Source organism: Lichtheimia ornata (genome assembly GCF_029851405.1).
Source record: "Lichtheimia ornata isolate CBS 291.66 chromosome Unknown scaffold00109, whole genome shotgun sequence".
Taxonomy (NCBI): Eukaryota; Fungi; Mucoromycota; class Mucoromycetes; order Mucorales; family Lichtheimiaceae; genus Lichtheimia; species Lichtheimia ornata.
In genome coordinates this window covers 31,128-56,931 of record NW_026695429.1, presented here as the reverse complement: position 1 = coordinate 56,931, position 25,804 = coordinate 31,128, and the positions used below count along the sequence as shown (strand labels likewise).

Sequence of the window (25,804 nt, the reverse complement as noted above, 5' to 3'; positions counted from 1 at the left end):
GATATTGTGCTATACTACTATGTTCAAGAATCTTTGACAAGGCGAGCTACAAGATCTCCCGATGAAAGTGAATCCCCTTCATGGATAGGTACCAACTCGACTTTGCCGGCAACAGGTGCTGTTACAACCGTCTCCATCTTCATGGCGCTTAACACACAAACGGGATCGCCAGCCTTGAGGTGAGCACCTTCCTTGGCACGTACTTCAACAACGACACCCGACATAGGTGCACCCACATCACCAGGATTGGATTCCTTTGCCTTTTCACGAGTAATAGTTTCCACAGCTGCACTACGATCCACAATGCCGACAACACGTGCTTCACCATTGAGTTCAAAATAGACATCACGCTTGCCATCACCACTAAGCGAACCAACAGCGAGTAGCTTGATGATGAGTGTTTTGCCTTCCTCAATCTCGATATGGAATTCTTCGCCCACTTCAGGTTTGGCCAAAAAGTAACGTGTGGGAATGACTGATAGATCACCATGCTGATTGACCATTTCACGATACTCAGCAAAGACCTTAGGATACAATGCTGCTGATACCACATCATAATCACGGATGTTGGGTCCATACTTTTCAATAAGTTCTTCTTTGAGCTTGTGAAGATCCAATGGTGGTAATGTTGCTCCAGGGCGACCATCGATACGTGGCAAGTCGCGAATAATGTTGCTACGCAACGGCTCAGGGAAACCACCATAAGGCTGACCAAGGTAACCTTGGAAGAATTCGACAACTGATGTAGGGAACGATAGACTCTTTGCACGTTCAACAACGTCTTGGGCTGATAGGTTGTTGGATACCATGAACTGAGCTAGGTCGCCAACCACTTTGGATGAAGGTGTCACCTTGATCACGTTGCCACAAAGTTGATTTGCTTCTGAGTAGGCCTTTTTGATCTGTTTCCATTGGGTGCCAAGACCAAGTTGTTGTGCTTGGAACATGAGGTTTGTATATTGACCACCCGGCATCTCATAGGTAAACACGCCCGAGTCGGCAGCCTTGACGTTGGCTTCAAAGCAAGAATACAACAAGCGGCATTGTTCCCAGTATGAGTTGATGGCTTGGATATCTTCCATACGAATACCAGTGCCAAGATTGGTTTGTTCAAGAGCAGCAACAAGAGCACCCATGGAAGGCTGAGATGTCATTCCTGACATGGCATCAATAGCAACATCAATAACGTCGGCACCTGCCGCTGCTGCTGCCATCATGGATGCTACACCAACACCAGCAGTGTCATGCGTGTGCACGTGAATGGGTAAATTGGGGAATTCCTTGCGTAGAGCACCAACGAGTACACGTGCAGCTTCAGGTTTAAGTAAACCCGCCATGTCCTTGATGCCCAAAATGTGGATGCCTTCATTCACCAATTCTCTTGTAAGCTTCAAGTAATAATCGAGCGTGTATTTGTCCTTGGTAGGATCCGTCACGTCGCCTGAATAGCATACGGATGCCTCAACAACACCACCGGCCTTCTTGACTGCATCGATACCAAGCTTCATGTTCTCCACATAGTTGAGCGAATCAAAGACTCTAAAGATGTCCATGCCAGCCTTGACCGCTTTGTCACAGAATTCATACACGACATTGTCGGGATAGGAGGTATAGCCAACAGCATTCGCACCACGCAAGAGCATCTGGAATGGAATGTTGGGTACTGCTTCACGCAACTTGATCAAACGATCCCATGGATCCTCGTGTAGGAAACGCATAGCCACATCAAAGGTTGCTCCTCCCCAGCATTCAAGTGAAAACGCGTTTGAAAGTGCATGGGATGTAGCAGCTGCAATTCGTAGTAAGTCTGCATATGAAATAAACAATAACATATCATTAGCAACATGCAAACAAACAAATCGTCTATGTGCACTTACCCACGGTACGCACACGTGTGGCCAATAAACTTTGATGAGCATCACGCCAAGTAGTATCCATAATGAGCACGCCTGGATACTCTCGTACAGCTTTGGCAAAGGCGTCTGCTCCTTGTTCAACAATGATCTTACGCCACCCATCCTTGAGTTCTGCAGCTGCATCGCCACCTTTGGCACCATTGTTACGCACCACAGGGACCTCAATCTCTTGACGGAATGCAGGATCGCCCATTTGGCCCTTGATTTGAGATCCATTGACGACGACATCACCAAGGTAGCCAAGCAATCGTTGTGCACGGTTTTGATATCTCACGAGGCGGAAAAGATCAGGCGTGTCATCGATAAATGTTGTCCAACAATGGCCATTGATGAATGTATCATGAGTAAGTAAACGTTGCAAGAAAGGGATGTTGGTCTTGACACCGCGGATACGGAATTCCACTAATGCACGCACAATCTTTCGACGAGCCACTTCGTAGGTGGAACCAGAGCATGTCACCTTGACAAGTAATGAATCGTAATGTGGGGTGATGATAGCACCTGCATAACCAGCACCACCGTCAAGACGTACGCCATTGCCACCGGATGATCGATACACTTCAATTTTACCCGTATCAGGTTGGAAGCTCTTTTCAGGATCCTCGGTGGTCACTCGACATTGAATAGCAAATCCACGTTGTCGAATTCTTTGTTGTGTCAAGCCAAGTTGGGGTAACAATGCACCAGCAGCAATTTGTATCTGGGCGGCAACAATATCGATACCAGTGATCTCTTCAGTGATTGTATGCTCCACTTGGATACGTGGATTGATTTCAATAAAGTAATGCCGATTTTGCGTGTCAACCAAAAACTCAGCTGTGCCTGCATTGCGATACTTTACAGCTTTGGCAATCTTGAGAGCATCATTCAAAATAGCTTCACGTACAGCGTTATCCAAATTCTTGGCAGGGGCAATCTCAACCACCTTTTGATGACGGCGTTGCACTGAACAATCACGTTCAAAAAGATGCACCACATTCCCTGCACGATCGGCTAGGATTTGCACTTCGATATGACGCGGCTTATCCACAAATCGTTCAATGAATACGGTTCCATCACCAAAAGCAGACAACGCCTCCGATTTGGCACGATTAAAGGCATCTTCCAAAGAAGCTTCATCACGCACCACGCGCATGCCACGACCACCACCACCCATAGCAGCCTTGATAATAATGGGAAATCCATGTTCCTTGATAAATGCTTCCGCTTCCTTGTATTCACTCACAGGTCCTGGTGTACCAGGAACCACTGGCACCTTACATTCCATAGCTATATCAATGTAAGTATGAAGGTATGTTTGTTTAGGTGGTCATGTGATCATACGCCTTACCAATTTGTCTTGCTTTTGTTTTATCACCCAAACTTTCAATGACTTCAGGTGCAGGTCCAATAAACGTGATACCAGCGGCTTCTACTTTGCGAGCAAATTCGGCATTCTCAGAAAGAAAGCCATAGCCTGGATGAATCATAGCGACGCCACGCTCCTTTGCTATGCGAACAATTTCATCTTGTGCAAGATAGGCAGCCACAGGCGTGTATTGACCCAAGTTGCCAATCTGATAGGATTCATCTGCCTATAGCACCCACTATGAGTATACCCCTATTATCACCCACCAACCCACCTCCACAACTTATATGTATATACCTTGTATCGATGCATGGATAAACGATCCTCATATGAAAAAATGGCAACCGTACGCATTGACAATTCATGAGCTGTGCGAAAGACACGGATGGCAATTTCCTTGGGGTGGCATTGATTAGCCCCATGTATCCCATCATTGATCCTATACTACTACTACTTACTCCTCGATTGACAACCATGAGCTTTCTCAAGTTGCCCATCACCTCACTGCTACGCCGGATGGTTTCGACCGAATGTTCACGAGCTGGCATACTACTACTACGCAATAACAATGATGAGCGTGTCAATGTTCAAAGGGTACTTTAATGAATACTCACATTGAAGAAGAAGACAAAACGTTGGGAAAAGTAAAAAAGAAAGATGAGATCCAAACAAAAGGAAAATGATGCAGGACCATTTATGTAGTGAACCTTATCGCGTATCACATGCCCTCTCACTTGTCGGCATTGTTTGCGTGTCTCCAATTCTGTAAGAGAAATTTGTACGGCAAAGCCTTTCCTTCATTGTCCATCCCGCGTTTTTCCCAATAGTGTGGGAGAGAGAGAGAGAGAATGCATCGTCATGTCCTCTATTAACTTTATGTCTAGCGTGACCACACCATTCTTTGTCATCACGTCATGATGTGCATATTCACCACCATAATAACCATCACGCTGTCAAAGCGGAGGAGTATGTTATGTACAGCCCTCCTCTGTTTCAGGAAATCTTGCCCCATCCCTATTATACGTACGATAGAAGAAGGGAGAATATTTGTACAAAATAGAATACTACTCTTATCTACGCTAGAAGCCTACTAGCTTCTTGGAGTGTTTCAAAGCGATGGAATAGTAGTGGTGGTGATGATGGCAACCGCATGCGTTTCACAACAACTTTGCATGCTCTTTAAGCCAGCCACGGGTCATAGAGCATGTAGGTACATATTTTCATTGTTTTGCTGACAAGAGGTTCTCGTATACGTATCTCCTTGTGTGATGTATCCAAAGGCAAATGGTCAAACGGGGATTTTCCCTAATCGATCATAATCCACCTTCCCGAAACACACGACGTATGTACAATAACAACCAAGCACGTCCCTATAGTACAAGTAATGAACCTGTAGTATTATAATAGCATTGATGCAGGTTGATGATCACCTACTTTTTTTATTATGCACAACAACAAAGAGGATGGATTGTATTACACACAATGAACAAGGATTCTTTATTAATATAGTTTCTTTATCTTCGGCTATAGCCCATGCTGGAAAAGGGACGCGTGGTAGTAGTGACGATATCAGTAGCTGCTGTGGTCATCAAATTGGAATGATCGAGTAAAAACATTTCGAGGTCTTGCCATCCACCGCCTACACGTACAAGCACTTTGTTTTGAGGAGCTTTGGATCGACGTGATGAGTCTCGATTGGCGTAATTCATTAATTTACACGTGTACAGCTTCTTGCCACCTCCCACTGATGGATTGAGCTCGTTTCCAAAGTAATAGCGTCCACCACCAAGAGGTCCTTTTTGGCATTTGACAGTGATAGGACTTGCGTTCACAATGCGAGCCACTTCCATATCCAATGGATCACGACGATTGGGTGTATATACTTCATGATGATCATTGTGATGATGACGTTGATGGAGCACGGCTGGCATGGATTGCTTCTTGCGTAAAAGTAATCGCTTGTTGTTGCCACTATCATGCATGAATGAATCATCGTCATAGACATCATCTTCCTCATCCTCATCCATTGCATTAATCAATACTTGTGACAAGGGTCGTGGTCGTGGTGGCGGTGTCATTGTCATCATGGATGAACGTGGACGTCTTGGAAGTTGACTTGGTGATTGTGCACGATGTTGTTGTTGTGGTGTCTTTGGACGTGGAATAAATGAGGGTGTCATTGTACGCTTCACAGGGGATGCTGCTCGTCTCTCACGATCTGGAATAGGTGGAAGTGCTTGATGATCACGTTGATGGCTTGATCCAAGGCTACTCTTTGGACGTGGTGGTACTGGTGTCATCGTTTTACGACTATGCTGTTGTCCAGGTGTTGGGGTCTTAGATCGTGTAACAGGTGTTTTAGGCCGTGTCGGTGTTTTGGGACGAGTGGGTGTTTTGGGGCGTGATGTTGTCTTGTTGCTATGATCCTCTTCATCATCCTGCGTACGTCGATTCCTCATCAAGGTGCTCTTTGTAGGTTTCATCCATGATGCCTCTTCTCTTCCAGTAGGTGTTGCTGTACGTGCAGGGACTCGACTCTTGCGTGTGCCCAAGGATTTGGATTCTTTACCAAATTGTCCTGCTGATGATGATTTTACTTCTTGACGACTTGGCGTTTTGGTGAGTTTGCGACGACGAGAAGCTGCTGTGATTGTTGTGGTGTTGCCATCAAGGGATGAAGAATCAGATGTGCTAGGTCGAATATAATCACGAGAGCTGTGATGAGCCATAGAGCTTGCTGCACGTGGTGGCGTACGTTGTACTGGGCTATACATGCTTTTACGCATATCGGCTGCCAAACTAGGGGTAACACTCCTAACACGTCGATCATCAACATGGTTACGGCTGCCCATTCGAGGTAAAGTGTTGCTTTTCACATCTTCATGGCTCCTGTGGCGAATACTCTTCCATCCACTGCTGCTACCACCACCATACAGCATACGTTCAGTCTCACGTAAATCACGCATACGTAAATCATCCATAGTGGCCTTGAGAGTCGTCCAACGTTGCATCATTGAGGAATGCCTCTTACTAGTGACGTTGTCACGTGCCACACGCGATACAATCCCGTTTCCAAGCATACCAAGCATCTTGTCAATGGAAGGTGCATAGTACTTGTACTTTGCTTCAAAGTTCTTTTCAATGGACTTGAATTTTTCACCATCAACAGGCAAAGGTGGAGGTGATGAACATGTGTTGTTGGAATGATTGGGCCGTGGAAGATTACGCATGATTGTCTTTGATAAACGTTCAAAGGCGTTTCCATGTTGTTGTTGTTGTTGTGGGTGTGCTGCAATGTGCCATTCGCGGACTTGTTGGATGATGCCGTAGCATTGTGTCACTGTTTTCTCCAATCCATCAATCATCACATCCACTTGATCAGCCACTTGTCGAAACACGGTCAACCATCGATCTTCCTTGAGCTCTTCTTTGAGGTCATCAATCTCAAGTCGTAAAGCTTCCCATCGTTTTTGGACTGTGTTATGCTTCCGAGTCAATACACCTGAAGGATCATCCGGGGGTGTGTTTGATGTCATTGATGAATAAATCTTTTGTACAGCATGAAAGAGAGGTTCAACCCGATTATCGATATCGACAAGAATTTGATCATCACGAGGAGCTGATATTGCTGCTGTTGGATCAGGCATCCCACTAGCATTGGTGATGACTGTAGTGGTTGCAGTGGCTGTTGAGGCGACTGATGGTGAGAATAACCCGCTACTAGTGGTGCTGAGAGGGGAGCTCATTGCTTCACTACTGCAAACAGAGGATGCACCTGAAGATGAAACGGCAGCTGTGGCATGGCGTTTTTCCTGAAACTGGAACATCATAATTGATAGGTCATCAATTTGCTGTAACACATGCTCCATAAGAGTGGTGAGTTCCCTTTTCTCATTGATGCTTTCAAGTTGTCGTATCACCGATGTCAAAAAATGCTGCAATCCAGACCACTCGGATTGAATCTTGGTCAACGACATCCTTGTTTTCATCTTTTGCTCTTGTAGTTGCATTGGGGTCATTCCCATATCATCGTCATCATGATCATCCAATTTGTCGAGTACAACATTGCTGATCTCATCAAGGATGGATACAAGTGGCTCCATTCGACCGAAAGAGAATTCCAATATCGATTGGGTATCATGCATGCTTTGTGGATTCTCTTCCTTGACATTCATCTCAAGCGTAAAGACTGCCATTTGTGCTGTTTGTAACCAAGTCGTCATTTTGGTAGCGATGGCATCGAAGCGATTGACGATTTGTTCCAAGGAAAGCGAGTCGTGTAAGTTCAAGATGTCATTGATTTCTTTGTCGGGTAGCTGAATGGCCGCAAGTTGATCAAAAACGGAATCTTCCGGTTGTATAGAAATGGATTGCTTGACCGACACTGGCGGAAGTAACGGGTTTGCTGCAGTAACGACGGTCATTGTATATATGCTGCAGATAAATCATGTCAGCCAAGCAGCTACTGTTGTATCCAGTACCCCCATTCACAACACTCACAAATCTTATATATGCTGAAAGTGATGGTTATACGAGGGTGTTTTTGGAGGGTTATGCAACGTTGATTGTTGAAATTGGTGAAAATGAGTATGAATGTTATCCACAGAGATGCCAATGCCGGGTATGAAAGAAGAATGAAGAGATAGGGTGGGGGTATATAGAGACGGGAGATATGCTTAAAAATGACAAGAGGGAATAGGCGGCACTACTGCCAAAGTCAATAGAGAGGCATGGAAAAGGTAAAAGAAAAAAAGAGAGAAAAAGGAAGAGCAACAGAGTAAGCTCTTGCCTTTTTTTGGGCGCGTGGTGTTTCTTACTCTCTCTCTCGCTCACTCTCTTCCTCACTCCCAGGTGCAAAAGGCGGGGCAGCAGTCATTCAAATCATGTGCTTTGGGTTGCCTTGCTATACTGTACACGACATGAGCTTTCTCTATTTCTCTCTTTCTCTCCGCCTAAAGAAACGCCATCCTACTTTTACCCAACAAACACCCACATCTTCATCACTCACCACTCGCATCATTTATCATCATTTACCCCTGGGATACTTTTCAATCTATTGGTTCCAAAACGCGCTTTTGCCTAATACACCGCCATTCCCTCCTTCAGTCATATGTGCTCACCCCTTTTTCTCTCTCTTTTGGCACTTTGACCAATGAGCATCCAATTCGGTGTCCAGGAGCATTTTGGTGACACGAGGCCGGAACAGCTTCCCGTTTGGCGCCCTGTTAAAGTAAGGAGTAAGGGACATCATTCATCATGAACAAAAGGGTAATGGCGGACACTCGACAAAGATCACTACTACTATTTACTACTACTACCCGGTTTTACTCCTTTTTGTCTTTCTCTGCGGCCATATACACAAACGTCCAAAGTGCGTGCAGTGCATTGCATCTACTACTACTAAGAGAGCTCTTCTCCTCCTCCTCCTTCTCACTTTATATCGTTCCACCAATATATTATCGGCTCATTTGATCTTTTTTCAGCCTACGACTGCATATAAAAATAAATCGCATCACCATTTAGTGTGATCTAGACTATTCATTAGAATCATCATTAAGATAAAGATAATGAGAATGCTGATACGTAACAACAATCATGGGAATTGTTATAATACCCGGCCCAAAATAATAGTTGCAAACCACCGTTTCCCTTCCTGGAACGTTGGATTTTGTGAAACGCGACAAGTATACCGTACTTGCATGCTGGTGCATCAAAAGGAGCAAAAAAGTAACCTTGATGATCAAGTATAGAGATACACAATCGATAATGACGACGAAGCTTATATCGATCCTACTGCATACCATATGATATGGACTATGGATGTAGCCAGATGACAATGAATAGGGTGCTTGCTATCCAACTGCATACATGACATGGGAAACTCAGCTGAATGGACACTGCTATTGTGCCCCTCAAGAGACAAGCACAGCCATTCTCAATGTACAAGCAGCAAACGATTTAGTATAGTGTTCGAGCAAAACAAATGCTATAGGCCTTATTTTCATTATTGGGTGATGAACGATTTGACAAAATCACCTAGCAAGGCTCACCCTGGATTACATGCAATGATGCCAACGCCACCTAAAATAGCTCCGCTGTCGACCAGTATTTAAACAAGTGCGTTTCAATCTCCCAAGAGACAACTTTACAAGTCTTTGTATTACATGCTCCCGGTATTCAACGAGTTTTTATGCAAAGAACAACACATACAAAGCTCATGACCATTATCACAACTTGTTATCAGCAAGTGATGGAAGTAGAATGCTTTGAAGTACGCATAAAAATGGGTTTCACCTTATCCATGCAGCCTTGGTAAATAGAATCATGCACGAATTGAAGCAGATTCAGTTGTTGGCTCATGTTGGCCACACTGCAGCGCTCAATCTATTGACTCATTGTTGGCTGCAGTCCAAAACACGATACCTAAATCAATAAATCGTATCATAATGAACCATTGGTGGGCAAAGATAGTAAATAGTGCAGCAGCTCTCTGCAAAAGTGTAAATACAAGCTTGGAAACAAAGCATTCACCTGAGAACTTTACAGGCGCAGGGAACAACATCCGTTATTAAGGAAGTGAGCTGCAAGATGCAATCCTCCTTCAGAAATGGAAGGCGACACCAAAGCCACGCTTCTTTAATACATCTTTCTTTTATCATGTCGCGTTTGATAGCGATAATAGAAATCATATGGGGTATGCAATCAAGCATCATCAGCCCCTCTTCTTCTTGAGCAGACACATCGATGCTTACCCATAGTAGCCCCCCGCATGTGTTGATGATAAAACAATAGGATTTGAGACAACGTCTAATTTTCAAAAGGAAGTTTTTACATACATTGAAATCATGATACTTCTTATTGACAATCTCTAGCTTATAAGAACATCTATATCTGCAGACGATCCCCTTAATGGGCAAGGTGAGAGTGAGCGGATGGCGGGTTGTCAAACATTGACGAATGACGTCGGCTGTGAGCAGGCAAGTTTGAATTTGTTTTCAGAAGCACGGCACTCACTTCCACCCTTTAAGCCTACTATACACACACACACCAATCGACAATGTTGGCTAGAGCATTTGCACGATCTGCGAGACTCACTCGTCCTACCGTTATGCGCCGTGGCGGCGGTGGTGCTCCCGAAGTCAATGAGCCTGGAGGTTATCTCTTCAACGAAAAGGTATTCAAGTCATTCAACAAACGCAACATTGAAAAACACCCACCTCGTTGACAACGCATATACTAATGATCCCATCCTATCACCTAGACTCGTGTCAAGGAGGAGTGGGAAAGCATTTACAACTGGGGCATGGGCGGTGGTTTCTTCCTCATGGCTGTTGCTTTGTATTACAAGCCTGATACCAGGTAAAGACAACAATGAGAGCATACCGAACCTCTTTATTCATATCATTTATGTTGCTATAGCGTTGTCTCCTGGGCTACCAAGGAAGCTGAAAAGTCTTTGAAGGAAAAGGGTGTCAAGCTTGATTTTGAAAAGACTGCTTAAACCGCTTAGATCCATCCACAAACACACACACACAACACTACACACAACAATCCGCAACATCCCCATCAAATAAACGACATTGCCGTTTTGTAGAAAGACTTGGGAACATGTAATTTACTTGGATATGCACATGAAAAAGTAGTGGTTTTGGAATTAGGAGTGATTAAATGGGTATCAAACAATATGAATAATGAATGAGATATGGAGAACAATGAAGATGGTGATGATGATCTTAGAGGTCTTGATGGCGATGCCGTGGGCGAGTGGGACTGCGTAATGCTGAGCTGAGCTCGACACCAGAGGAAACCGTCCGTAAACTAGCTTGCTTGACAGCCTTGTTACGCTCCAAGAGGTATTCATTATAGGTACGCCATAGTTTCCGGGGAAACAAGATCACTGTACGACCCCATTTTAATGCACAGATGATGATCCATACGAGCAAGGCACACACTACATGCACACCACACTGATTAGTCCCGAGCTAACACAATCTTGATCCCACTTACGTGTTAATAAATACGAAAGTAATGCATAACCGGTATCAAGCCATGGATTCTTTGCTCGATTCGCTAATATTGATTCGATATCCACTTCAAGTTTCTTGAGCTAAAAAAGCATTGTATGTTAGCGTCGAGTCTTCTTTTTCCCTCCATCTTCACTTACAGCTGAATAATGGGCATCTGGCATGTCCTTGATATAGCAAGCCATCTTTTGTCGCGTGTCACTGATATCAATTTGAATGTCACGGATAAGCTCTTCCGTTTCACACAAGGCTCGCTTAAATTCGATCATTTCGTTCTCCAAAGCACACACGCCAAGTTGCACTTCCTCTTGTCGATAGTCGAAAGGGTTGACGGACCGATAGGGCAAATGTGTATCAAGGCGAAGGGAAGGCACATGTCTGATAGAAGATGAAAAGCTAAGTTGGCGCGATGATCTTGACAAGGTTGCTGGAGGTGCGGTGTTGGTACTTGATGCCCCCAATGAGCTAGATGATGACGATGCTGATGATGGAGAATTCGTAAAGAATACACCCTTTCTCTTTGAACGTGCTTGCTCGTTTTCCAACCCTTGTGACATGGCAACTTCCTTGATACTGTGGATACTCTTTGTAGATGTCTGCCGGCTATTGGGTGGACTTTGCCAGGTAGAAGCGTCGAAGCTATTGCGTTCAGAATCATCAACAGCTAGCGCCTCGATCGTTTTGCGATTTTCATCCATGAATTCCTACACAGCAACAATGCTACATTAACAAGTGTCCCTTTCCCATTAAAGAGATCCAATTACCTTCGAGGCCTGGGTCAAGCCTTTTAATTCTTCAATGCGAACATCCAAATTCTTCATAAGCATATGAAGATCTTCTTGTGAATTCCTATGAACGTATCATTGATGAGTTGTCAAAGTTACCCCCTATCATTCATCCACCACCCAGCCTATCCTTCTTACTCGTCTTCGCTTAAATCTTCAGCGTCTTCCACCATCGTAACATGGAGATCAAGCAGGTATCCTTGTTGAAACAATATCCCATGTGAGCTCAATAATCACATGATAGTATCACTCATCTTACCATTTCTCAATGACCGGCCATCTGTGAGATGAATAAGCTTGACGAAATCTGCGTTATCCGATTTGCTTGCACGCACAATTGCTAAGGATTACATGTTAAACACTCATTCTTATCTTTACACAACGAGACACCTTACCTATTTTTCTCGTGATCATGGACTCCGTTTCACTCTGAGAGTCGCCAACGGGCTTATCATTAACGAAGGGGATACCACCAACAAGCTGTGAAGCATCGATCACGTCTTCTTCATCGTCATCCTCCTCCTCTTCCTCTTCTTCCTCGTCTTCTTCTTCCTTCTCCTGAGCACGTGTATAGCGTACACGCTTTTCCACAATCTCCATCTTCCCTTGTTTTTCATATTCCTTCAACAGCCCGAGGACCTCATCAGGAAGACTTCCATAATCAAACATCAAGGTCTTGGTCGTCTCTTGAGGTTCAATGGGTTCAGGCGATCCTCCACGACTGGCAACACCACCGCCTTCGGAAGGTGCTGTAGAGGTGATACCGCTGTAATCACTGATGCTAGCACGGTTGCTCTTGATGCCATCCTCACTTCCTGATGGGTAAAATCGACACGAGTCCGCATCACTTGTATCACGCTTGTTCAAATCGTCATCTCGTGGTGGTGCATAGAGGTCAAATGATGATCGAATGTCCTGCACCGGTGAAAACTACAACATGTCACGTGTGAATACAAATAACAATGCTTGTAATAAAAGATAAGCTTACATCAGGGGATCGTGAATGGATCGAAGTATTCGCTGATCGTTGCAAGAGGTCGTTATCAAAATGGACAACAGGTTGCTGTTTTTTCTCCACCTCCCAATTCTCCTCTGTTGGTGATGGTGATGTTGTTGTTGTTGGATGACTTTTGTTGTTGTTGTTCCTGCTCGTGACAACAAGTGGATCTGCACTTGATCTTCGTCGTCGTCTTTTTGCACGTGAATCTTCATTATTACATGCTGTCGAAGAATGCATGCTGTCAAATGAATGTCGTCGTCGTGGAAGTGAAAAAGGTTTGCCGCGAAAATGTTTCTGTTTGCTGGTGGTAGTGGAGCTAGTATTCGAGTCAACCGATGAGGCTCTGATGCTGCTGGGAATTAAGCGACCTTTGATAAGTGATGTTGGATGAAGTGATGAACGTTTACGATTGTCGGATGATGATGATGATGCATGAGAATCAGGGTCCGTATTGTTGGTTGCTGATGCACGACCCTCGCTGTTGCCAATACTCGGGGTACTGCTTTCCGTTTGAGAGATGGTCATGAGATAGCGAATGTCATGGCTACCAGCACTACTATGACTTCCATCACGTAACATGGATGAACCAGTATCAATTGAAGAGGATGGTGATGCTGCTGCTGCTGCTGCTTCAGCCGATATAGAACTTTGCAAATCGGCAAATGAGGTGTCTTTGGATTTGCCTTTTTTGTCTCGCTTGACAAACGGTTTGTACCATGATCGTCGATGCTCGTTCTTATTCGGATCAAAAGACTTGGTTGCTCGTGCATTGACAAGCTGTTGTGTCGAAGGTGGTGGTGTACTGAGAGATGAACGTGTAACAATGGGAACAGCATTCGTATCAACGTGATTGGATGTCAAGTTTTCAGTGCTCGCTGATGTGCCTGGATCAATGCGTAATCTGCTTGGCTTATGTCGAGTATCATCAAGGCAAAAATCACCTGAAGGTCGAGCCATGGATCTACTACGAGCATGATGTTTGATGCGCTGACTTGGTTCCTCTAAATATTCAATCATGTCAATAATGGACTACCCTTGAAATTCAATGTGCGTATGTATGCACATACCTGATCGTTGGCGTTGATGAGTACGATTGCTAGGATACTTGCTGGCAAGACTTGTATCCGGTAAATGAGCAGCCATCTGTGTGAGTTTCACAATGTCTTCATATGATACAGCACACAGCATATCCCTGGCTGAAATAAGATCATTGTCAGCATTTTCCATAGCAACCACTCTTCGTAATGTTGAATCATACCAGTTTGAGAATCCGTAGCATTGGAAGCTGCTGTGGTATGCCGTTGATTCTCCAATTGCTTATGCTTTCTGGTGCTGCCATTATTCTCATTGTTGCCGCGGCCCTTCGTGCCGATAGTATCCTCATTCGTTGTAGTATGCTGAACCTTTTTGCGTTCCGTAGAATACGACGCTGAAGGTGCATATTCAAGCCATCCTCGAGGAGACTCTACTTGGAAGGCTTTGGACGTTGTCTTGTTATCATTGTCGGTTTCCGAAGCAGTGTCAGCATCGTGCGCATTGGGTGGTTCTTTGGAAGCTGCTTCTGGTGATAACGTGGGTGACTGTAATGGCGATTGCTGAGGTGAGCGATATTGTTGTGGACGCTGCGAAGTATGTCTCCAATGCTCCAATTCGTTAATGTAGCGATGTGGCTGCATGGAGTGGCATGAATTAAAGGAAAAGAAGATAAAGCAACGCTTGGTCGGCAAGTAAGCGCCCATTTCAGGAAATTCGGCTTTGGAGCAACCACCCCACGAATCACGTGATCCCTTTTGTATCGTACATTCATCCTCACATGTGTGCTCTCAATAAAGTATGTATAATAAACGATGCATGCATCATTGAATGAATGTGTACTAGGCACATACCTTGGGAGGTTCAATATGTGATCCAAACGTGATATCATCTATGCAATGGCTAAAGCAGATTTGCCACGAGTTCTCTGTAGTTGGCAACCTTGCTGATTTGCATGTGGTTGAAAGGAAAAGGTAGCTTTCATTGTAGCTAGATACTTCCAATATCCTCTCCATAAAATGGTGGTACTAAAGCAACTTGTTAAAGTGCTCATGCAGTTGCTGTGCTCTCATACATATTGTGTTTTATTCACGACAGCATTAATGACTTGGACCATCACAGCACGTTATCAGACTTGGTGTAATAAATGTCGACGATGACTTATACTGGAAGCTGTATTGTCGTTTCGGCTATGATACCATCAGTGTAATCTAGCTGTTGCTGCTTTGAACCTCTTGAAAGGATGGAAGGCTTTGAAGATTATCAATGCAAATATGAAGAGCTTTGAAATCAAGCGTATTACCTTTGAACGATCCCACTCAGGTATGCGTTGCAGTAAGCATACTCAATCACCAACCAGCATGTGCTGCTTGTCATAAACGAAGATATCAACCTCATATCAAGTTATCTTGTTCAGCTCAGAGACATGCCATGTATGCTATTATTAGAGATAAAGAAGCTACCTCAGAAAGCCGTTGTAATTAGCAGCACGTTTCCTGAAGCGGCACAATGTTTCTGATTGGTTGACATATGAAATGCAGGAAACGAATCTTTTGTGTAACGCTTACGAATGCCAGAGCTGACCTGGCACATTCGTCAAATATCATTCTATTGTTGTTGTGGCATACTCTACTCCACTCATGAAAGGCAGGTTAAGATATGTACATGTTACGCAATACAAATGCCATGAAAGAACCACCCTCATCCCCTTTCACGCTTAGGGCAATAATGAGTCAAAGGGGTGAATTTCAAAGGTGTCATTGACACATCATCATACTACACGCATACACACGTTATGTGTTTAACAAGAGTGTCCTTCCTCCCTTCACCCTTGAAATAGGTATGAGTGAGTGAAAAGGGTACATGTTATCAAACGAAAAAGGGATTAGTCACTGTCACGGTGGGGGATAAAGGGCCCTTCGCCCAATGTGTGCTTTCTATAATAGCTTCTTTCACACAGTCTAAATCGCCCGACACGCTTTTATTATCTCTTCTTTCACCTACGACTTTGTCTAAACCTGTTCCCATGACGACTTCTACCAATATGCACCTCGGCTATGAATGGTATACTCTCTTTGCTTGACACTGGATCGTCTTGACTGATTGTCCTTTTCAATGACTTTAGGATGCGCCCAACTCTTGCCAACGACAATCGATCTGATGTCTTGAACACTGATAACGCCTATTACTTTTCATCGACTTCCTCGAACCTTGGCGAACATGGCTCCAACCGACTCGATGCCTTGTCATCCACGACTTCATCTCGCCATCCTCAGTTCAACGTTAACCACGGACAGCAGCAGCACCAACAGCAGCAGCAGCAGCCTTCGCTTTCAGGTCCAGGCGTAGACCCCCGTTACAAATACGCCAACGACTTGATGTTGGGCATGTATCAATCGGGTGGAGTTCCTGCCAAGCTTCAAGGTCAACAACATGACTCGCAACCTTCCTTGTCGTTTGCTGGTCCATTGGGTGAGCAAGAAGGAAAGGTAAAGTATTATAGCATGTGGATTGAGGCAGTGGGTGGATCTTTATCGTTGATTGTTTGTTACGTAATTCATTAGATGTTGGCTGGCCCTGCTCATTCGAATGATATGCAATTTCTTCAAGGACAAGACCAACCTCATGGCGCAATGTATGCGAGGAATGCAAATGATGGCATCATGCATCATCAATATAAACGAGGTATACTATATATCAGAATGGATACATTAAATAAAAAAAAGAGCTCATGTGTTTCATGTTCAGATGATGATCAATTTAACGAGAGATCCATCAAGGAACAAGAGCATGGTAAGTTGTATAATGGTCCATCTAATTGCTTGTATCCTCATTCATTCACGTGATTAGATCTTGGTCAATCGGGTGGTTGGACACAATCTGATGGCATTGGACACTCTATGGAGAATGGTGAACAAGAGGATGTACCTGCTTGGGGTTCCATCAATAAGGATGCTGTGGGGACATTTGACAGCAACGGTGTATTTCGACCTGATGGCAATGCTGGTGCTGGTGGTGCTGGTATTCCTCCTTCAGGCGCTGAAGCACGACAAGGAGGTGGTGGTGGTGGAGGTATTGATTTTGGCAAGGAGAACATTCAGCCCCACGATGTCCGCTATCGTGAAATTGCTGCTGGAGGTGGTGCTGATCAACTGAACTTTGCTGCTCCTCGCCCTCCTTCTCAATCAGCTGGCATGGATCTTCCTTTGAAAATGGACAGCAACAATATGAGTGGCATGGCATCGATGCTTGAGACCTCGTACAAATGGTTGTATCGTGATCCTCAAGGCAATATCCAAGGACCCTTTGGTGTTGAAGAAATGCAAGACTGGTTCAAGGCTGGTTTCTTTGCTCCCACTTTGATGATTCGGCGTGAAGATCAACCTCAATTTGAGCCATTGATTGATCTTGTCAGGAAAACGGGTGACGACAAGGAACCATTTCGGACTGCCAATCGACTACCATCGGCTTCTTTGCATTCAGCAGCAACCATGGGTGGTGGTGGTGGTGGTGGTATGGGAATGCCTACTCCTCAATCAGCCATGCTATCATCATTTCATCCTCCTGCTGGTGGAGTATCGTCAGCCGTATTGGGTGGATCAGTGGAGTTTGATGCAATGCCTGCTAGAGGCCCTTATCCTGGTAACATCCTTGGCAGACAATCAACGGATACGCATGGCGGTGGTCCATTGCAAATGCCAATGCCTGGATTTGGCAATGGAGCGTATCCAAGCTCACTTGGGGTCTCTTCAAGTCTTTTGCAGCAATCCATGGCTCATGGAATGGTGGATCCCAGCCGTAGCAATATCACCGATCCAGGATTTGTTGTCAACCGTGGCTCATCTTTGGCTAGTACAGAACAACCACCAAGAGGTCCTTCATGGCTGAATAATGAACCTTTCTCAGGTGGTATGGATTCCTCCAATATTGGCCCGTCACCCTATCATCCACCTCCTCAATATGCTATGAATCCACATCTCGCATCACATATGGGTGGTTCCCCTGGATTCTTGGAGTATCAGCGTGCAATGAATGAATATCAGCAACAACAGCAACATCTACGTATGTTACAACAGCAAAATCAGGAGAAGTATTTGCGATATCAACAGCAGCAGCAGCAATATCACCCATCGGTAGATCAGAGAACACCATTGCAACCGTTGCCTGGTCAACAACAGCAATATGAAAATCAACCACAATTCCCGCCATTTACCCAAACAAACACACCCCCAGCATCTACAGAAGAAAAGGCTGAACCCGTTACTACACCACCACCTAAGCAACATGATCAAGTTGTGGAGCCTGAAGCTGAACCGAAGACTATACCCCAAGAATCACCTATATCTGAGGCAGCAGTGGATAAGGCAACAAATGAGGATAAGACAACAACAACTCAACAACAAAAGACGATTTCAGAAGACAACCATGTTCCAGTGGAGGATACAATCACCAAACCATTATCTGATATGCAATTGAACGATGCTGATCAAGGTGCACCATCACTTGACGAACCAGCAAAGAAAGAACCAGCCACAAAGGAACCAGCAAAGAAAGAACCAGCCACAAAGGAACCAACAAAGAAGGAACCAACAAAGGAACCAACAAAGAAGGAACCAGCAAAGAAGAAAACAACGCCTACCACATCACCACCACCATCTGCACCTGCACCTTCTATCTCAGAACCCAAAAACAGTGCACCACCTGCCAACAAGCCTGTTTCTTTGCGAGATATCCAAGCCGAGGAGCTTGATAAGCAACAAGCAATCAAGGCACAACAAGAGAAGGAAGCGACAGCAGCTTTGCAGCGACAAGTTCAAGATGCCAGGGCGCAAGAAAGTCAACAAAAAGATGCATGGGCTGAGGATGTTGAGCAAAGCAAAGGGGAATCCAAAGCACCATGGGAATTGCCAGCTGCACCAAAAAAGACGCTTCGTCAGATTCAACAAGAGGAAGAAGAAGCTGCATCCAAAGTCAAAGCAAAATCATCATCAACAAACAATGCTGGAATGGTGTCAGCTATCAAAGGATACGCTAATGTTGCAGAAGGGCCTACGCCAAAGGTAAAATGGGAAACATTGAGATAGATTACATAATACTTACGTGAGAAAATAGGGCACTACTAACAGCAGCAATCGATCTATGTCGAAAACAACGACACCATCATCATCCATTGACCGTCGATCACCACCACAGCAACAACAGCAACGTACACAAGTGAAGAAGCAAGTTTCTCCTCCTATCAAATCGGCCATGGAAGGTGATATGAAGCCTCCTAGTGAAGAATTCATGCGTTGGTGTCGTCAATCATTGCGTGGATTGAATCGAGGAGTCAATGGTAAGAACAACGTGCTATTGTGAAACACAAGGAAAGGATCGATGATTCTAATGCATGTGTGTGTATGTGTGTGTGTATAGTGGACGAGATTGTACAAATGCTGTTATCGTTTCCATTGGATGCCAGCACTGGAGAGATTATTCAAGATATCATTTATGCCAATTCTACATCCATGGATGGAAGACGATTTGCCAATGAATTTATTAAGAATAGAAAGGAGGATATTGCAGGCAAGTTTAACGTGACCATCCCGGTGACAAATAGTACAGCCTTGGATGAAGGTTTCAAGTTAGTGACCAAGAAGGGTAAAAAGAAGACACAGGCTTGAGAATAAAGTTATTGGGGTTCTTTTTCCCTGCCTTTTTTTCTTTCTCTGCAATAGGAGCACATTGTATGTGTGTGCGTGTGTACCCCTCCCTCTTTTAAACATTCACCCTGCCAATACTTCTCACTCCGCGAACTCGCAACTGCTACACTTTTCTTCACTTTTATCACGTCTTAATGCCGTCTTCAATGAACTTTAACATTTTCAAACCAAAGCAAAAGACCCCTCACGATCTGGTCAAGCTGACAAAAGATGCCATTGCTCGACTGGATGGTTCGGATCGACGCAAGGTAAAGCATTGACACATGGCTTCTTTCTGTCCGACAATGAGAAGGATGCACACTACTGTTGTAAACGATATCTAATAGTATCCCTTTTTCTATCTATCTACTAGGCAAACGAGGAGATTTCCAAGCACCTTGTATCTATGAAGACTATTCTCTATGGCAAGTACCCTCACCAAGATAGATTATATATATAGAGGGAGAGCTGACATGGCATAACTTTAGACAACGACCCAAGCCCGGATCAAGTAGCACAGTTAGCTCAAGAGATTTACAACAATGATTTACTTCAGGCGCTTGTACTTAATATCAGTAAACTCGACTTTGAGGTATGTAAAAAGGAGAGAGAGTGTGTGTGTGTGGATGGGCAATGTTTGTGTGAGAAAATCGTGAAAAGGGGATGGGATACTCATATCGACAATGTAGGCAAAGAAGGACGTGGCACAAATCTTTAACAACTTGCTACGAAGGCAAATTGGTTCTCGGTTGCCAACGGTGGAATATTTGTGTACAAGAGAGGAATTACTGTTTACCTTGTTGCGTGGTTACGACCATCCCGAAGTGGCATTGAATTGCGGCTTGATTTTACGCGAATGTCTCAGGAACGAAGCCCTTGCCAAGATCATCCTTTATTCTCCCAACTTTTATTTGTTCTTTGACTATGTCGAGATGAGCACTTTTGATATCGCCTCCGATGCATTTGCTTCTTTCAAGGAAATTCTCACAAAACACAAACAAATGGTTGCCGAGTATCTGGATGCCAACTATGACGAGGTAAGAGAGAGAGAACAACGCCTATCCAATGATGGTAGTGAAACTCATTCATTCCTTCCTTCTTTATAGTTTTTCGATCATTACAAGCGACTCTTGACTTCATCCAACTATGTCACAAAACGCCAATCACTCAAGGTAATGGATGAAGGGAACCCCTCCCCCAAAAAAGAGTGCCATTTATTGAGATTAATTGGGTCTTTATTCAGTTGCTGGGCGAGATTCTTTTGGATCGATCCAACTTTAACGTCATGACTCGATATATCAGCAATGCAGAAAACCTCAAGCTCATGATGAATTTGTTGCGAGATCGTAGTCGGAATATTCAATTTGAAGCTTTTCATGTGTTCAAGGTAAAGGGGTGTGCATGAATAGAGAGAGAATACGCTTTGTATTCATTCACATCGAATAGGTGTTTGTTGCCAATCCCAACAAGAATAAGCCTATCCTGGACATTCTTCTCAAGAACCAAGAAAAGTTGGTCGTGTTCCTGAACAATTTCCACAATGATAGACAAGGTAAATGAAGCAAATTTCATTGTGCCACCTACCACCACCACCACCTTTGCTTACTCTTTGTCTTTATAGATGATGAACAATTCAATGATGAGAAAGCTTTCCTTATCAAACAAATCCAAGATCTGAGACCTGTGCATGAATAAACGATATCCAACCCAATCATACATAATGTACACAGCCTTTTACTCATCACTGTTGTCTATGTTAATATCTATCTACAGGGTGTAATGGGTCACTATGCTATGGAAAGCGTTTCCTTGGATATACCGTACGAGAGGATTGTGAAGAGAGAGTATTCCTTAGTGCTCGTTCCCTTTGGTTTAGCTCATCCTGAGATAGCTCCTCGATCTACAATCATACACAATGCTTAGATAAAGCTCCTTTCTATTCCCATTCTCCTTTACCTTTAATGAGTCACGGTTAAACTTGTAAGGAATTGAGCCAAGTGTGCCATCAAATCTAAATACAGACAATGAATACATATAATGTCATACCACATGTCTTTGTGATGCTTACCTGTTCTTTTTAATATCAAGGGAGCTGGTAGTACGTTGGATAATGATCACGTTGTCAGCTTCCTGAGTCACCTTGGCACTGCCAAAAACAGAATTGATGTCTAGTTGTTCACCCGAATCCTTACGAGGATGCACCACCAGAGTAATATGTACATCTTGTTCAGTGGCAAAACGTCGTAGCTCAGCAATGGCGTCATCTTGAAGCTCCCACCGATCCTGGTGCGACCGACCTTGTTGTGACAGCATGAATTGTAAGTTGTCCAAAATAATGTGGCGTACATCATAGGCGTAAACAGCATGTCGACAAGCATCCAATACATCACGCACAGCTGTACTGCTGAAGAACTTTAAAAAGTAGAGGGGAAGCTATGTGAAGAGGAAGCATGTGAGCGATGTTTCTTTGTGTTTGACACTCATTGTTTTTCTTACTTGTTGAAATTCAGATGCCCATTGATCGAATTCCTCTGGTGATTTGCTGATATCCTTTCCTGCATACTGATACAACATCTTTTTGGCCAAGCGTCGATTGACAATCTCAAAGGAGCCCCATAGTGTAGGCACACCACTCTTGCAATAATCAAGGCTGATCTGACTAATGATGGTCGTCTTGCCCGCACCGGTGGAACCCGTAAGGATGGTAAGTTCACCTGGACGATGTCCTTTGAGAATACCATTGAGCGATGGTAGATCCGTGGATTGAACGCCTTGGGTTTGTTCTGGATAAAGGACTTCTTTTTGAACAAGATCACGTAAATCGGTGAAATCCATAATCTCATCGTGCTTGATCGATTGAGCTGATTGTAGCATGCCGGATAAATCATCTCCCTGCACCAATGCATCATGAGGTAGTGGTTGATTGTTGATCAGCAAACAACGAGCATCTCCTAGCTTGGAAGCGAATCGTTCAGACGCCATTTGACCATCCATATCCTTATCCATCCACACGTAAATCTTTGAAAATCGCTCCAACAATGGCAAGACTGATTCATGGAGTTGATAATAGTCGCTGGTAGGCAATGACACACTTGGTACACCCGTTGCTTGATAAGCAGCCATAGCATCCACTTCACGTCGTGTAAGAATGATTGTATCCGCATCCGATGGAATGGTGTGATATCCGAATAAACCGGTCGCATGATGTGTAGCCGTAGGTGGATCATAGGTGATCAATGCATCATTCTCAAGTCCACATGCTTTGACACGCATTGTCTCCACCTGAAACGCGTCATTCTCTTGGCCATAAACGAGTACTGTTTGTGGAAACGTCAAACATGCCGTGTCTTTGTATTCGCCAAGTCCCACTTGATACTTTCGCATGACATCAGGTCGTAAATGATATCGGTCGGCTACTGTTGTCAATGCTGCATCTGAAAGCTGTGAAGGATAGGCGGCAATCGTTTCAATTGAATGCTCAAAAGCGGGTTGCGTATTGGAGAATAGGTCTGATGATCCTTGGATGGCGTAGTCAGGGCGATTGTTGTGTGCGAGCTTCTTGCGTAATGTCTTTGTAAACTGTTGCCAGCTGCCACTTGAATGACACGTCTTACAACTATACGTCCCCGTTTCGATATTCACTGACGCTGCAAAACTCGACTTGCGAATATAAAGACAATGAGGACAATGCGTCAAGATCGTGTTGGGTTTGCCTCCAGGCACAGGTCGTTGTTGGTGGCCGTACAAGAACTTCATAATGTCTTGCTTGGATCGTCCTTTGATGCCAGGTTGAATCACCGTTGTTGAAGTGGACGATGCTGTGCGAGTGGGGAAGAGACTTGGATAAGCATGACGGCAAGGAGAAATGGTGAATCGAGATCGGCAAGGTGTAATCCAATGAATGCGAGTGCGTGTTGTAGCCCTGAACATGGGGAAGGCAGGATGAAGGGCTTAATAAAGAAATTAAAGCAAACTTCAGGACTGCGCACACACAGCTGTCAATCCAGGCTCTTATTTCTTTGGGAGCAGCGTGGAGTGATCTTTCTTCTTCTTCTTCTTCTTCCCCACAAACAATTCTTTTCATGGAAACCGATGGAGACATTTGCTGCAACGTTATTCATTGTCGAAAACCCCTCTCACAAGAAACACGCGTATGATATCAAATCTACTGCCAAATAAGAACATGTCAGATGCTGACTTGGCTATATGCATAGGCTTGTGTCACCTCTTGTTCACGTACACAAACACCATTGGCATCCCTCCTCTCCTTGACAAGTATTCATCATCTTCTTTTTTAGACATTTTTTGCATGGATTGTGCAAACCATCACTTTTCAAAAGCACTCGTATGTCCAGCATGTGAAACTAGTCTTACCCAAAGGTGAGTGTCTCCTTCAAAGGAATGACACCGTTACTTATCCCATTCCTCCCACCAGCGATGATATCGTCTTGTCCGAGCTTAATCCAACGGAGCAATATAAATCGGTACTACTTTACTATTGTAGCAACATACACAAACATTGATGCAGATCACACTATAGTCAGTGTTGGCAGGAATGCGACCCGATATCATTATGGATATAGCAAGCCGAGCCATTGCATTCTATCATTATCAGACTACGCAAGAGATTTGCTATCGAGCTATGGTCCACCAAACGTTGGAGACAAGATGTAACACTTTTCAAGAAAGGCTGCGGAACGTCTCAAGCGAGGCACAGCGGGCTCTTCAAGGTACTCTTTTTAGGAATCATTCATGTTGTCATTGTATTCACTAAGCATCGTACATGTACGTATAGTCGAAAGAGAGCATACACAAGGTATGTGTGGATGATAAAAAACTGGTCATCAAAATTGATGGGTTGGATTTAGTTGCCAGGCGAGAGCAGGAGCAAGAAAAGCGTCGTGCACATGATCTTCAAATGCAGCTTCAAGAAAAAGTGAGGCAATTTCAAAAACTGCAGGTAGGAAGGATGATCAAAGTGGGCTTGTTCAAGCATTAACCTAATGAGATTAGACGCTCTATGAGAAACTTAAACGTAAAATGCTGACATCAAGCATGCAACAATCGATGATACAGCACCAAGACAATGCATCCATGTCAACAGGAGGCAATATTCAGCAACCAATGCCAATGGCGCCTCGACCACCAATCTCTTTTCCTTCAAATAATTTCGAATCAGCTCCTGGCACCTACAACAACAATGTTCCCACAGCTACAAACACACCCGCGCATTCTATGATATATCAACTACAACAACAAGGGCGACCACCACCACCACCGCTTGGATCCTTTGAACGTCCACCTGCACCACCAACAACGTTAGAGCCATCCTTTCAGCCTCGTATACCGCGTCGCCCAAATTCAACTTTACCACGTCCTTTCATACCAAATACACCAAATGCTCCAATGGTATTTATATAACATTGATCATTGTTGCTTATGTATCTTCTATGCTAATGCACCCTATACAAAATAGACAAACGAACGATTTGCTCATCATCGTCAGCCATTCGACAACCAAACAGTAGCAGGAGTTCACTTTCAGCATCATCCACAACATCATTATCATAATATGCAACGTGGTAGTATGAGGATGGTAAAAGCTGCACGACCCTTGAATGATAGTGGAAAGATCTATGCTACAGTGGTATCACCTCCTCCAGGTCGTCCTCCTAGAATACCAGCTTCTGTGGCAGCAATCTCAGTGGCAGGAACAGCTCGAAGAGCATCACGACGCCCACAGCAATCACGGATCAATTCTCCTTTCCGACCCCCTCCTCCAAGATAATAACATCATCATCATGTACATGTATTAATAAAGTAGGCTTCCTTATTATTAAACCATTCACTGTTATTCTATCCATCATGGCAATACGAAATCGGATTGGGGTATAAGCCTTGGAGAGGAGCTGTCAATTTTCAACATGAAATGGCTGTAACACTGTGTATCGATCACACACATTGTATCCATTGAGACCGTATCCCCGCTGAGAAACAACAAAGCTCAAAAGGATGTTG

The 25,804-nt window shown here is 44.2% G+C and overlaps 8 protein-coding genes across 8 annotated transcripts; 4 read left to right on the top strand and 4 right to left on the bottom strand.

Annotated features, from left to right (window-relative positions):
* Nucleotides 1-23: 23 nt before the first annotated feature.
* O0I10_012053 (pyruvate carboxylase) lies at nt 24-3,812 on the bottom strand (the record flags this gene model as incomplete). Its single annotated transcript, XM_058492000.1, has 5 exons — nt 24-1,807; nt 1,878-3,185; nt 3,247-3,490; nt 3,562-3,660; nt 3,723-3,812. The coding sequence occupies 5 exons, from the start codon at nt 3,810-3,812 to the stop codon at nt 24-26; spliced, it is 3,525 nt and encodes a 1,174-aa protein (XP_058337241.1).
* Nucleotides 3,813-4,778: 966 nt separating this feature from the next.
* O0I10_012052 (uncharacterized protein) lies at nt 4,779-7,688 on the bottom strand (the record flags this gene model as incomplete). The annotated part of the gene is made up of 1 exon (XM_058491999.1): nt 4,779-7,688. The coding sequence occupies one exon, from the start codon at nt 7,686-7,688 to the stop codon at nt 4,779-4,781; it is 2,910 nt and encodes a 969-aa protein (XP_058337240.1).
* Nucleotides 7,689-10,321: 2,633 nt separating this feature from the next.
* On the top strand, nt 10,322-10,765 carry O0I10_012051 (uncharacterized protein; the record flags this gene model as incomplete). The annotated part of the gene is made up of 3 exons (XM_058491998.1): nt 10,322-10,438; nt 10,526-10,623; nt 10,684-10,765. 3 exons carry the CDS (start codon nt 10,322-10,324, stop codon nt 10,763-10,765), a joined length of 297 nt encoding a protein of 98 aa, XP_058337239.1.
* A 232-nt stretch (nt 10,766-10,997) lies between these two features.
* Nucleotides 10,998-14,749, bottom strand: O0I10_012050 (uncharacterized protein; the record flags this gene model as incomplete). Its single annotated transcript, XM_058491997.1, has 10 exons — nt 10,998-11,215; nt 11,272-11,371; nt 11,429-11,992; nt 12,053-12,137; nt 12,212-12,272; nt 12,333-12,413; nt 12,469-13,003; nt 13,062-14,074; nt 14,141-14,269; nt 14,332-14,749. 10 exons carry the CDS (start codon nt 14,747-14,749, stop codon nt 10,998-11,000), a joined length of 3,204 nt encoding a protein of 1,067 aa, XP_058337238.1.
* A 1,382-nt stretch (nt 14,750-16,131) lies between these two features.
* O0I10_012049 (uncharacterized protein) lies at nt 16,132-19,768 on the top strand (the record flags this gene model as incomplete). The annotated part of the gene is made up of 7 exons (XM_058491996.1): nt 16,132-16,169; nt 16,231-16,594; nt 16,670-16,790; nt 16,854-16,898; nt 16,956-19,165; nt 19,218-19,440; nt 19,521-19,768. 7 exons carry the CDS (start codon nt 16,132-16,134, stop codon nt 19,766-19,768), a joined length of 3,249 nt encoding a protein of 1,082 aa, XP_058337237.1.
* A 173-nt stretch (nt 19,769-19,941) lies between these two features.
* O0I10_012048 (uncharacterized protein) lies at nt 19,942-21,481 on the top strand (the record flags this gene model as incomplete). Its single annotated transcript, XM_058491995.1, has 8 exons — nt 19,942-20,055; nt 20,160-20,211; nt 20,275-20,378; nt 20,476-20,823; nt 20,893-20,958; nt 21,030-21,173; nt 21,233-21,338; nt 21,408-21,481. The coding sequence occupies 8 exons, from the start codon at nt 19,942-19,944 to the stop codon at nt 21,479-21,481; spliced, it is 1,008 nt and encodes a 335-aa protein (XP_058337236.1).
* A 97-nt stretch (nt 21,482-21,578) lies between these two features.
* Nucleotides 21,579-23,716, bottom strand: O0I10_012047 (uncharacterized protein; the record flags this gene model as incomplete). The annotated part of the gene is made up of 4 exons (XM_058491994.1): nt 21,579-21,686; nt 21,743-21,797; nt 21,855-22,219; nt 22,283-23,716. 4 exons carry the CDS (start codon nt 23,714-23,716, stop codon nt 21,579-21,581), a joined length of 1,962 nt encoding a protein of 653 aa, XP_058337235.1.
* Nucleotides 23,717-23,878: 162 nt separating this feature from the next.
* O0I10_012046 (uncharacterized protein) lies at nt 23,879-25,574 on the top strand (the record flags this gene model as incomplete). The annotated part of the gene is made up of 8 exons (XM_058491993.1): nt 23,879-23,937; nt 24,001-24,022; nt 24,085-24,270; nt 24,327-24,516; nt 24,582-24,602; nt 24,655-24,746; nt 24,800-25,195; nt 25,263-25,574. The coding sequence occupies 8 exons, from the start codon at nt 23,879-23,881 to the stop codon at nt 25,572-25,574; spliced, it is 1,278 nt and encodes a 425-aa protein (XP_058337234.1).
* Nucleotides 25,575-25,804: the final 230 nt, after the last annotated feature.